This window comes from Chiloscyllium punctatum, chromosome 44 (assembly GCF_047496795.1).
Source record: "Chiloscyllium punctatum isolate Juve2018m chromosome 44, sChiPun1.3, whole genome shotgun sequence".
NCBI classification, from domain to species: Eukaryota; Metazoa; Chordata; class Chondrichthyes; order Orectolobiformes; family Hemiscylliidae; genus Chiloscyllium; species Chiloscyllium punctatum.
In genome coordinates, this window is record NC_092782.1 from 8,506,618 (window position 1) to 8,520,589 (window position 13,972).

Here is a 13,972-nt window from a genome sequence, read left to right on the forward strand (position 1 = left end):
ACATATTTTTATTGAATTCAAATTCTACCATCTGCCATGGCAGGATTCGAATTCAATTATGTTTCCTTGTTCCAAATCATTTTGAAATGATAAATGATCCTCAGTACAGAACCGGAATAAAGAGAAAGTTTCATAGGTGTCAACGGCACCAGAGGGCAATTGTTCCTGTGTGCGTTTTGAAGCACTTAATTCTTTATATCTCCCACACCCATCTGTGAGAAACAATATCCACCCATTGTTACTGAAGGATCTAACGATTATGATCTGAATTATTCTAAACTGAAAGATGAGCATTTCACTGAAATAAATGTGAGTGCAGACTGAGCATGTGCAACACCCTGACATGACTGAAACAGCATCTTCGCACAGGACCAATTATCCTGCTCCTTGTCAAGATGAAGCTCACTTGGAAACTAGCTCAAACCAGCCCATTGATAGATCTACACCAGCACGACAAGGATTACCTTTTGGGGAGATGGCCACAGAACACTCCTGGGTTCATCAGTAAACTGGAATAGGAACCACGATGTGGGTGCTAGAGAGTGCTGCATTAGGGAGGGACAACCTGGATTTTTGGTGCCTCTGGCAATCAAGGGATGTTGGAAGGGAGTGAGAAAGTGGAGTTGGAGCAGATCAGGCTGGTCTACTCCTGCCATCTTGCGTCCTTATGAATGCAAAAATGTGATGGTTAAATTCCTTTATTCCCCTTAATACTGCCGGATAAGGAGCAAAGCCTAACACAAGGCCTAGCCACTTGCTGACAATTGTTTTGAGAGCAGAATGGCTAAAGCCTGGGATAAGATGAATTATATATATCTTCTGGTATCATACAGTTGCTCACTACAAAAGAGAACAGAAGAAACCAAATTGTGGTTAAATGCAAGACAAATGAGAGGAGTACTTTTAGCTTTACTGCAACATGATCCACTTGAGGCTGATGGGGAAATAGAGAAAAGTATGTTGTGTTAACCTCCAGTGAAGGGTCACCACCACCTTTTCAGGGCAACAGCTGCTGGAAGGGGTCTGCTGGCTCAGCTGGCTGGATGGCTGGTTTGCTGTGCAGATTGGCACCAACAGCATGGGTTCAATTCCTGCACAAGCTCAGGTTATCAGGAAGGACTCTCCTTCTCAGCCTCTCCCCTTGCCTGAAGAATGGTGACCCTCAGGTTAAACCACCACCAGTTATCTCTGTCTAATGAGAGCGCGGCCCATGGTCTGGTAGGATTATGGCAATTCTACCCTTTACTGATGGGCAATAATGCCTGCCTTGGGCAGGAAGAAATTTGTATCTTGTTGTTACACAAGTGGAGTGATTTCGGACAATTCGCATCACTGCATTGAGTATATTTTTAACAAATATTAAAGTAGTTGCTAATCAGTTTTATGTTCATCAAAGTTGTGCTCATGAGGAGCAGAATGTCCCGACCAGTTGTACCAAAAGGAGTTTCTGATTCATTGTTTTGAACATCTAGTTACGGAAGTGAATTCGAACATGGTGGTCATCTCTGCCCTCGCAATACTGAGTATCCTGCTTATCGGACTGTTGCTGATTACACTGTTTGTTCTACGACGAAAGCACTTGCAACATGCCAGGTACAGAGTAACTTTCTACACACATTCTCTCCTCCAGCTATGTTGAGTTACTCATTACCGAGGTCATGTATAAATAATCACATTGCTACCTTACAGAAATTGTGGAGCCGGAATATTTGTCAATTTCGCCACTTTGGAGAGAGATGGGAAGTTGCCGTTTAACTGGTACGTTCAGAGTGGAAAGGAGAGGTAAATGATTGGATTGGCAGAGTGACGGGCCTTTTATTTTTGAACGCCTGAAAATCAGTTTTAACTTCCATGTAACTTTTTTTATCTGAGATGGTTTGAACAGCGGAAGTCATAATCCCAAACATAACAGAGCAGTCATTGTAAAATGTTCACTGACAAAGTACAGCAAGTAAGAAGTAAACTTCCATTGTCTGAAAGGGACAAAAAATATAACTTAGAATCTTCAGTAGCTGATTTCCAAAGTTTGGAGTATATCCAAACTTCATTTAAGTTTCCCCCAATTACTTTGTGGTGGATATGTGCACGATGCTTCATATTATCTACAGTTCCACACAAGAGTCAAGATTGGAGTGGTGCTGGAAAAGCATAGCAGATCAGGCAGTATCCGAGGAGCAGGAAAATCAATGTTTCGGGCAAAAGCCCTTCATCATTCCTGCCCGAAACGTCGATTTTCCTGCACCTCAGATGCTGCCTGATTTGTTATGCTCTTCCAGCACCACTCCAATCTTGACTCTAATCTCCAGCTCGGAAGTCCTCACATTTGCCCTATACTTCCACACTCACCAACCAGCAATAATACCATTTAGGCACATGTTCTTCAATTCTTGCTATTTTCATGTTGGTTTTTAAGAGTCGCAGTGATGTCACCAGGGCAAAATCTCAGCACTCTGGGCAAAAGCAAACACAGAAAGCTGACACCAAGACATTTCTTATACATGGAGGGCATTGCTGGGGTATTAAACAAGTAATTGGCATCTGCCTTACCAAGGAAGAATCTTCTACCTAATTCCAAGGGAAAGTAAGGTTTGTCCAGGTAATTAGGAAGGCAAATGGCAGATTGTCCTGGGAGTGTAAGGAGAAATAATGTTGCTCTGATTCTGTAGGGGTTTGCTGAAACACAGTTAGAATCCCACCCTTCTAGTTAAGCTCTTTTCAAAAGTGCTAGAGAGACTCAGCAAGTCTGGACGTCTGAAGTACACTTGATGAGGTGCCACAAAATCAACTTGCAACCAAACTTGATGGATGTGGAATAAAATGAGAAAGTGGCAGAAGATGGCTGTCAGGAGACAGCAGTCTGAACAATCGAAGGGAGATGTATTGTGAGGCTCCCTGGAGGTTGGCGCTGGGCTTGAAATCAGAAACTGCTGGAGGAATTCAGTAAGTTCTAAAGAAGACTCATAGCCAATTGCAAGCATTCATTTTGTTTTTCACTGTCAGATGCTGCCAGACCTGCTGAATTTCACCAGCCTGGTGGCTCAGTGGTTAGCACTGCTGCCTCACAGCTCCAGGGACCCGGGTTTGATTCCAGACTCTGGCGACTGTCTGTGTGGAGTTTGCACATTCTCCCCGTGTCTGCATGGGTTTCCTCCGGGTGCTCTGGTTTCCTCCCACAGTCCAAAGATGGGCAGGTTAGGTGGATTGCCATGCTAAGTTGTCAGTAGTGTTCAGGGATGTGTAGACTAGGGGGATTAGCCATGGGAAATGCAGGGTCACAGTACAGGGTCTGAGTGGGATACACTTCGGAGGGTTGGTGTGGACGCAATGGGCCGAATGGCCTACTTCCACACTGTAGGGATTCTATGATTGAGTTGCTTTGTTTCAGATCTGCAGCATCCACTGTATTTTGGAGACGTTACTAAGACTACAGCTTTTGTTGATCGATATTAATAACCTAGTCTTGGGTGTACAGAGCACTATTTCAAAAACGGGAAATATTATGAATAGTGAGGAAGCTAGTGATAAGACCTCAGGAGGAGGCAATAGCCAAGTGGTATTATTGCTACCCAGCAGACGAAATTAATGTCCCAGGGACCTGGGTTCATATCCTGCCATGGCAGATAGTGGAAATTGAATCAAATGAAAGTCTGGAATTAAGACTCTAATAATGACCATGAAACCATTGCCAATTGTCAGGAAAAACCGTGTGGTTCACTATTGTGCTTTAGGGATGACAACTGCCATCCTTACCTGGTCTGGCCTACACATGACTCCAGACCCATAGCAATGTGGCTTATTCTTAAGCAGGCAATCAGGGACAGGCAAGAAATACTGGCCTAGCCAGTGATGTCCACGTCCCATGAATGAGTTTAAAAAAAAGGACATAAGCTGGTGGAATGGGCACTCATTTGGCAGTTATTCAATGCAGAGACTTGTGAAGTGATACTTTTACTTGTTAGTTGGAGGAAAGAGACAATATACAATAAAGGGAATGCAGGGACACAGAGACCTGGGTGTAAATGTGCACAGTATTTGGCAGGGCAGGTTGAGAAGGTGGTTGAAAAGGCAGATGGGATCTGTGTCTTAAATAAAGAAAGCTATAGAGTATAAAACCGAGGAAGTTATGAGCATCATTAAACACTGATTCAATCTCAACTGCGGTTGTGGGCCAGTTATGAGAACTGTAGTTCAGTTGATGACACATGAATGTGGGAAGCAGATATACATCACTGACAAGCTGTTGAGAGCAGTGCTCCAAATGAAGAAAATAGAGGATATTGCAACAGCTTTTGAAGTCTTCCAGCTTCTACATGGAATAGCATCTGGCCATCTCTGGAAGTCAGAAACCTGCAGAAACGTTGTGTCTGACAAATGAATGCTTTGCTCAAATCAAGCAAACTACTTAACAAGATGTTAGTTGTCCAAGTGTTGCAAGAAGTCATGATTAGAAGATGGCCGCAAAGCATAGGGGTATATTTGTTGCTGTAAGAATGTATCGGGCAATCAGAGACAAATTGTCAGTCCTCAATGGGCATGTTGTACAAAGGAATTGAGACGAGAGATGCTAAAGTGCATCTATGCAGGCTACTAAGGAATGGAGTCATGTTTGAGGAAGGCAACCAATGTGCTGGGTTGGTCAAATATGAGCAATAAAATTCTTATCAGTGCTGTGCTTGCAATGAGTACCGAGCTAAGTAAATCAGGCTTTTGATGACACATGAGGTTGCAGACAGAGCACGGCTAAAGCTGTGAGTACTTGTCTTCACTCTCTCAGAAATGATCATCTTGTTCCATAGACTACTGTTCTGACTACTGGGGGATGGACCAGTTGACTCCAATAACAATCAGTGAGACTCAGTTCATCAGTGAAGAATGTAACTGCTTTGTAAATGTTATTAAAATTTAACGGCACACATTATCTCCACAACATACCCAACAAAATGGAGAGGCAGAGCAAATCAAACACAGATGTGAACAAGGCAGTCCTCAAGTGGAGAAGAAACACGCCTACTGAACACACAAAAAAGTAATCCAGTACAAAGACAAATGGTAACTACTCTTCCTGACAGCAAAAAAGCCACATTTCATTTTACTAAACCATTCCCAAGGCTGAGTATTGGAGAGCTAGGCAATACTCTGGACCATCTTCAGCTAGAGTGGTAACTTGGCACCTGTGTATGGCAGGCACCATCTTGATTGTATGCGGCGGAAATGAATGAGCAGCTATAGCCCCACAATCACAGGCAATAAGCACAAGAGGAGAAACGATTTCTCAACTGGCAGGGGCAATCAGGAAGATGTGAACTCATCGCCTGCATTGGTCTCGGCTCAACCAACAGACCCAATGATCCACAGCAAACATACAGGTACCATGGCAACAGCAAGTGCCTACCCAGGGGAGGAACATCTCCCTGACAAACATTTAATGGCCACATCAAGAGAGTGGGATGATTTTAAAACCATTTTCAAAATGCATCTGCAGAGACAGAAGAAAGTAACAAACTGCTAATGTGTGAAAACAGTTGTGCATGCTGGGTAATTTGGGCCACTCAGAATGATAATGCAAGCAATTGTTTTGTATTTCTCGGATGGGAGGTGGTTGGGATAGAAATGTAACACTGTGCCTCCTGGCTTCCCATAGTCACCTGGCCTCTACCAAGAGGCAATGGGGAGATCCACTTTGAGCTCATTCAAGTAAGAACACAGTACAGACAATATGTTACTAGACTGAACTCATAAGAGTTAAGAACGTGAGGAGACTGATTTGCAGAAGAAGCAACAGCAATGGTTTTTGCTGTCTGAGTGGTGAGGGTTTAGAAAGCACTATGTGTATTTAAGCTGGCCTTCAGAAAAGAATTTGATTGGTGTCTGCAGAAAAAAAAGATATTATTGCAATGCTACGAGGGAAAAAGGCAGGCATTGGGGCTCAAGGAATCACCCTTGTAGCGAGCTAGAATAGATATGGGGGACTGAATGGCCAACATAGATACCAATAGGAAAAGAATGAAGATATGGTCCTTCCAAGACTGATGTCGCACTGATGTAAGGAGAGGCATGAAAATATTGGTGCTGGCCACTGTCAGTTTTAGGACACTGCTCCTAGCGCTGGCCATTTGTGCAAGGTGACCTCAATTCTTGGATAGACTAGACAATTAGGCTTTTAAAGATATAATGGTGAGTTTATGACAGAGGCTTTGGCAGTTGGTCTTCTATTTCCAGTTGCACAAGATCAGATCAAATGCCTGGAACTGGGCACCAATCAGAAGGCTGGGATTCCAAGCCTCCTGATAGGCCCACTGCAGGTACAGCCAAAGAACACCTTATTGTTGGGGTTCAACACCACCCCCTCCCCCTGCCTTGCCCCCAAAATGGTGGCTTGGCTTCTTTGAATTCAATGAAAATATTTGAAGATAGTGCTTGAGAGGGAAACTTGTTGCTGATGTACTCTGTCCAGTTTTTCACCTCATACTATAGCTAGCTGCTCCTCGGAAGTTGGTAGGTCTCCATTAGTGAGTGTGCTTGCTAGGTTTCTCGGACAGGAAAACTGTCTCCATGCCAAGTCAGTCACATAGGAAGCTTAGTTTTAATTAGTTTCCCTCTACAGGCAGCTTTAGGCCTTGAAACAAATCCAGCTCTTGTTTCCTGAAAGCTTGGTGAAATTTCGAGCCAAAGACTGATGCCTAGCTGTTAGCACAATAATCACTCGAGGAGAGTTCTTCTTAACTGCAATCCAGTCTCCGTATAATTGTGCATAATGTCTAATTGGAAGCAAGTCAAATACTGCGGCAGGAATTGAGAAGAATAATATAGCAGGTAATGGTTTTGATTTTGTGTTTGCACGTGTGAATGAAGCTATTAGTCATGTTAACTTTGTGCATTTCTCTATCTGTATTTCATTGTAACACTATCTAAGTTGTGCAGCATGTCTGTGTTACTGCAGAATCTCTTTATACTGTACCTAACTAAGTCTTGCTTCATGTGTATGTTAATTGCAGACTACTTTCTCTTTTATTAATCAAACAGACTCTATGTCTATATGTGTCTGTGTTGCATTTTCTCAGGCGTAGAAGTATTTTTGCTGTGCTTGCACTTCTCCCATCATGCCTTTGGACTGACTATCTTTTGGCCTTTGGTATTAACCCTTGGTAAGTTTATTTTAACAGTCTTCTTACCTAAAGCCTCCTGAGAAATGTTAAAACTGAAGCATCTCAACCAGATGTTCTCTCACAACTGTATTGTGAGAAGCTATGAGCTACAATATGGAGGATAGTTCAGAAAATTACTTGTGTTATATACCATAGAGTTATGGGCATTTGTTCTGTCATTTTGTGAGGAGCATGAGGTTAGTTTGTAACTGATTAGGCCAATTCCCATTGAGTGTTTAGAAGAATGTGAGGTGATCCTGTTGAAACACAGTGTCCTGAAGGGTCTGAAAAGGATGGCTCCACTTGGAGTTGAGGTGAGAATTAGGGGAGGCAGTTTCAGAGCAAGAGATCTCACCTTTTAAGATGGAAGTGCAGATTCTTTTGTTTTTACCTCTGTGAAATTCTTTTCCCCAAAAGCAGTGTCATTGAATTTCTTCAAGGTGGACTGCGATAGATTTTTGATTAACAAGAGAGTCAAGGGTTATGGGTACAGACAGGAAAGTGGAGTTGAGGTCACTACAATCTTATTGAATGACCAAGCATGCTCAAAAGGGCTGGCTGGCTGGTATACTCTGACTCTTGATTCCCATGTTCCTATATCCAAGATGTAGGGGAGGCAGTGACTAGGTGGTAATGGCACTGCACTGGTAATCCAGAACCCCAGGCCTACGTTCTGGAGAGAGGAGTTAGACTCTTACCATCACAGATGGTGAAATTTGAATTCAATAAAAGACTGGAATGGTGAGGTGGTCCAATGGTGTCCTACTGAGACTGTAGATTGTTGTATTAAAAAAAAAACAGGCATCAGATTCATTAATGTCCTATAAGGAAATCTGTCATCTTTACCTGGTCTGGCCTACATGTGACTACTCGCCTACAGTAATGTTGTTGACTCTAACTGCCCTGTGGGCAACTAGGGATGGACAATAAATGCTGGTCTAGCCAGCAATGCCCACATCCTGTAAATAATAACAAATAGGATTGACCAAGGGCCTTAGGAAAGAGTTAACTTACAGCAAAATTTATACTTTATTATGGAAAGATCAGGCGAGAATGATTGCCAAGCCAGAGGAGAAGTGACCAAATCGTTAAAGTGAAGCAAAGTTTGAGGAAGAACACTCCAGCGTGTAAGGCCCAGATGGATAGTGGCTGCCAGGTGAATGAAAAGCAGGAGATGAAGGGTATAGAGAGGGTGTTCAGAGATAAGCTTTTTCCCAGGGTGAGGGATTCAATAATGAGAGGTCACACATTCAAGGTGACAGGAGAAAAAAGTTTAAGGGAGATAAACGTGGAAAAGGGTGGTAGGTGCCTGGAACACGTTGCCAGCAGAGATAGTAGAGGCAGGCATGGTAGATTCATTTAAGGTGCATCTGGACAGATGTGTGAGTAGGTGGGGAGCAGAGGGATACAGATCCTAAGGAATTGGGCAATAGGTTGAGACAGTGAATTTGGATCAGCACAGGCTTGGAGGGCCGAAGGGCCTGTTCTTGGGCTGTAAATTTTCTTTGTTCTTTGTTCTAAACAATGCCAGCACTGGAGAATACTTGGCTTTGTTAGGGTTGTAAGACTTGCTTAATTTGCAACTGGGTGAGGTCTCAATGTGACTGCAAAACTAGGATACAGATTTTAAATGAATCAGTGGGAAATCAAGGAGCCAATGTGAATCAGCAAGAACAAGCTAATGAGTAAACAGGCAGTAGATTTAGGTTCCAAATTTAACATTTTTATCATCAGTTATAGAATTTCAATGGCTAAATAGGTTATTAATTCCTAAACTCAAGCTCTTTAAAATTAGTCACTGTTTATGTACCTGGGAATATGTCTTATGTTGGGAAGTTAGTAAAAGACAAGTCTACATTGTAAATAATATTGATAACTACATCACTGCATGAAAAGATGAAGAACTAATTCAAGTGCATTGAATTAGTGATCGATGTGCCTACATTCAGATTTATTAACAAATATGAATGTAAATATCGTTAGCTATATTGGTTAGGTTATGGCATTAAATGTTAATATATACTGTAGCATATTTGAAGATTTAATTGAGGTTTATAAAATTACGAAGGTCCAGGATAGAGTGAATAAATGCAACCAATTTCCCTTGGCATATAGATCAATCACCAGAGGGTACAGGTTTAATATAATTGATAGAGGATTAGAGGAGGAAATGCAGGATCCACCTGCAGGATGAAAGCACATTGGAGCCTGGTGCTTGAAAGGCTAGTCAAAGGAGGAACTCTCATCACATTTAAAATCATAACTGTACTTGGAGGTGCCATAACCTCGAACCCTAGAGACCAAGAGCCAGAAAGTTGGATTGTTTTGGATGTCGGTTTTCAACGGCTTGCTGTGTCGTGAATTTGACAAGTTTCTACATTCACTATGAATCAACATATCTATGTAATGAGGTATATTGGTATTTAACACTGCTACTTTATAAGATATCCCAGTAAGGTAATATACAAGAACCATATAATAAATCAGTAATCTGCCAATAAAATAAACAATACAGACATGCTTCTTCTACAGTATACATTAACTCAAACCTACATTTCATTAGTAACAATAGTAATGAATGTAGCCACATCCTAAAATATGCTAATGTATATTACTATACTAATTGTATACTATAATAACATAATATAGTATACATGATGCAGTGCTATATGTGTAGTATACATTATACTCTCACAAAATGTAAGTATTAATACTATTCTCATGTTAAATACATGTAAAATCACAATCATGAGTAATGTATATATTAATGTACTGATATTATAAGATTGAATAACTGAAGCACATATCGTTTTACATACAACGCCACTACATTGTTAGACACACTGGTGACACAGTGTTCTTACACTGAGTATGGCTCCCTGTTGTGAATGCTGTACTTACCCTTGTGCTTGCCTCTATGTCCAGCCAGATCCTTTTCATTGTGTAATCACATTTGCTCCATTTTATTGTATGTTTATCAATATTTTGTGTCAGTTATTACCAACCTGCATGAATTCTGTCCTAGCCTTTAATCCATTGCGACTTTTCCTTCATCGGATTGAGATGTGTGCTTATCAAATACCAGGTTAGTAAAATGGAAATGACTCAGGAAAGAAGGGGATAAGAAATCATTTTTTTACTGTAAGTTATATTCAAGTGTAGATAGTTACTGAGAGTCTTTTGGAACAATGACTTCCAAATTATGCTCAAGTGTGCTGTTTGTTACAATTGAGGAAGTTTCATAATGTTCATTACTGAAGCTAGAAACAGATGGCATCTTTCTAATCAGATGTTCTTTAATTACAGGAATAAATATGCATTGAAGAAGAGGAAACTGGCCAAGTATGTTCAGCACTTTTCTGATGAACTTGAAACTGATCAAAAATGGTTCTGATCCAAGTGTTAGACAGTGAGGTATCAGTACCAGTAAACTAAAGTGTATCTATCCCATGTCACAAATCAGGCTTGCTTCTTTGCACAAGTCCAACACCGATGCAGAAGAATAGGGCCTTTGTAAATTCCAGATAGATCTACAAGGATCTTCAGGTGCAGGAAGATACAACACTGCAGTCTTATAAAATAGATGTTTCCAGTAAATTTTTATTGTGTGTAAGAGGAAAATGTGTTCCTAAGACTAGGGAAACTGTTGGATCTGGTCTCCATCAGGCTGCTGATTTATTTTGGGCGGCACGGTGGCACAGTGGTTAGCACTGCTGCCTCACAGCGCCAGAGACCCGGGTTCAATTCCCGCCTCAGGCGACTGACTGTGTGGAGTTTGCACATTCTCCCCGTGCCTGCGTGGGTTTCCTCCGGGTTTCTCCCACAGTCCAAAGATGTGCAGGTCAGGAGGACTGGCCATGCTAAATTGCCCATAGTGTTAGGTAAGGGGTAGATGTAGGTGTATGGGTGGGTTGCGCTTCAGCGGGGCGGTGTGGACTTGTTGGGCCAAAGGGCCTGTTTCCACACTGTAAGTAATCTAATCTAATCCAAAGTTCACATCTCGATGTACAACTTTTCTTCAACCCAGTTATGGAAAAGCACTGACCATCTGGGTCACACAGTAGTCTTTCTCAAAGTCTCTGTTTAAAACCAAGACCAATCTCTGCACAAACCAAATCAAAATGTCAATCAGAAATCATGGCTTGCAACTTGATACTGAGATTGCTTTCCTGACCACACCACATCCTCTTAACAATCATTCCAGTCAATCTTACAGGGTTCAAGTAAGTCTTGTTAAAATATTGTCCTCAACAATGATACATTGCAGAATTTCTCACCGGGTAATTGGACAATGGCACAGATGAAGGTTCTTTTTTAGCTCATTTATCCATATTTTAAGGTCTGCCTGTAACCACCCATGCATTTCTGAGGCAAAAGGACAGCTAGCAACCACTGTCATAATGTGTTGCAGAAAAGATGCAACTGCCATATGTATAACCAAGTCACTGATGTGACATGGCTTTGGTTTTTACCCACCTCTTTACTCATGAGAAACCTCACTCAATTAGAGAACCTGAAAAGTCATCATGGAGCTAAGTTCATCACAAGCCTTTCATCCTCTTTAAAGGTTGTATTCGTTGTACTATAAAACTGGGCTCAAAAGGGTGAAATCATTTTAAATGGTCTGACAAGTTAAATTTATAATGACGAGTCAAAATAAAACCTATTTTCATTTTAATAGTTTCCACTATGTCAGCACTGAGTAGTAATACTCATAACTGATGAGTTAGTGAAAAATGTATTGGGAGACCACAGACAGCTGTGATTATTTTTAGCTGGTTAGACTGAGCAATAGTTTTTTTTTAATTTAAGCTGTTTCTTTCTCAGCACTGTAGAATATTGATTGTATTTTTTTTCCAATTATTGATCCTTGCTCCTTGCACATGAGTAATTGCTGATATGACTTTGAGCTGCAAGTTGTTCATTTTGGTTTGCAGTCATTTCCTTTCTGTGGTGATGTACGCTGCTTCCCAGAATTGCTCAACTGAAACTGTTGGTCTGTTGCACAAAAACTCATGACCTCTGCATTAACAGCCCTCTCAAAAAAGATTTTAAATATTTGGAAATAACCTGGCATATGCCATCCCTTTGGGGTGCCCAATGAGCAGTCCGTGTTTAAAAAGAAGTGTGCGATAGTCAGGCTCTTGTTTAATTATTGGTGAACATATTACCTGTCTCAGAGAATGAAGCTAATCAAACTGAGAACGTAAAATTACTGTAGCCTGTTTATCATCTTCTATTGTTTAAAGCAAAAATTGCTAGAAATATAAAACAGGTCAACCCATTTTACACTGTTTCGCATTTACCCACGGAACTCTCATTTGATTGCCTCTGGCTGCAGCTTTTAAAATGGAGAACCCTGCGAATGGTAAATGCTGTGTTCATGTTATATCTGTGTCCTGTCAGTGATTTAACAGAGTCGGTGCGACAAGTCTCCAGTGCACCCAAACCCGTTAGTTTACACCAGCAATGTGCATCTAATTGTAACTATGCATTTACACATGTTACAAGTGTAACTTTAAACAGTTCTTTCCATAGGCCAGAAATGAATTGAATAGGCACGAGCGTGACTTACATAATTTTGAAATAACAGAAGTCACTTGACTAAAGTTCTAATAATGTCACCCTTCACTGCCGTAGCAAAGGCATCTTGAGAAGTGAATTTATCTTTAATGTGAATTCATCCTTTTTTTTAAGGCCAATTACAGGAGTTAAAATTAATGGACTGTTCTGTTCACTTCCCATAGCCCTGTTCAGCTGGACGATTTTGAGTTATATCTGAAGGACATGGGTAGAGACTCTGATTACAAATTCTCTCTGCAGTTTGAGGTAAGGTACTCCTTCAGCTAATGAGACACTTACAGAAATATTTGCTCCTCCTTTTCTTTGCTCGTGCACGTACTTGGTAAAGTCACTGTAACCCGAGAGGGCTGCTCTGTCCAAGAGACAAAGATGTCCGGTGAGGAGTTTAACCTGAGGGTCGCCTCACCTCAGCCAGCGCAGGAATTGAACTCACTTGTTGATGTCACTCTGGGTCAGCAACCAGCTGTACAGCCAACGAATCCCCTTGATAGCTCAGCTCAGATAGCAGGCAAACAACTGTTACCTTATGTTCCTGCCACTACATTGTCTGATTAGATAGGCATTATGTGAGAATAGGCTGTGGTTCACCATCACTGATTTATTTCAAATTTTTCCTTCTTCCCTCTGCTACAAACACCAACCTCAATGGGAAAGTCTCCTGTTTCTGTTTAGTGTCTCCCTCAGTGACTGACCAGCATCATGGTGGTTGTTGTCTATAAACTGGAGTGATGTTACTGGCACCACATTGCCTGAGATGTCAGCTGATCCACCTCCACTATGAACAAGTCTTTTTACAATTTAGATTACAATTCGTTTTTATATTAAACAAACATGTGTTTGTCCATGTGTTTCTCATTATCGTGCCGATCATGTCTTTCCATGAACTCATTATCATTCTGGTTTTCGTTGTCAGGATCTAAAGCTTGTGGGTCAGGATATACCCCATGATGCAGCTGAACTGCCAGTGAATCGATGTAAAAATCGTTACACAAATATCCTGCCGTGTGAGTATTTACGGAGTCATACAATACTGCATTCATCAAATAATCCTCTCTCACGTCATTTTCCACTGTCTGGAAGTGTAATTCTTGTGAAACATGCAGAGCTTTAAATTAAATGCATTGCAGCTTTAAACCAAGTTGCTTTTAGATTAAACTCCCAAAGGACTGTTTCTGTTCCTAACAGTTCGTAGGTTCAATTGGTTTACTAATGGTCTGAGTGATAAGTGTTGGAAGGCGCTCATT

The 13,972-nt window shown here is 41.3% G+C and overlaps 1 protein-coding gene across 5 annotated transcripts in view; it reads left to right on the top strand.

Annotated features, from left to right (window-relative positions):
• Positions 1-13,972, top strand: part of ptpro (protein tyrosine phosphatase receptor type O) — a 175,336-nt gene that overhangs the window by 144,388 nt on the left and 16,976 nt on the right. For 2 of the 5 annotated variants that reach the window (XM_072562175.1, XM_072562180.1), the window contains 6 exons: positions 1,473-1,593; positions 1,690-1,782; positions 7,062-7,145; positions 10,452-10,487; positions 12,893-12,974; positions 13,642-13,732. In XM_072562175.1, the coding sequence (XP_072418276.1) occupies positions 1,473-1,593; positions 1,690-1,782; positions 7,062-7,145; positions 10,452-10,487; positions 12,893-12,974; positions 13,642-13,732 (507 nt within the window). The remainder of the gene's footprint in view (positions 1-1,472; positions 1,594-1,689; positions 1,783-7,061; positions 7,146-10,451; positions 10,488-12,892; positions 12,975-13,641; positions 13,733-13,972) is intronic. The other 3 variants (XM_072562176.1, XM_072562177.1, XM_072562179.1) reach the window with 3 other exon arrangements.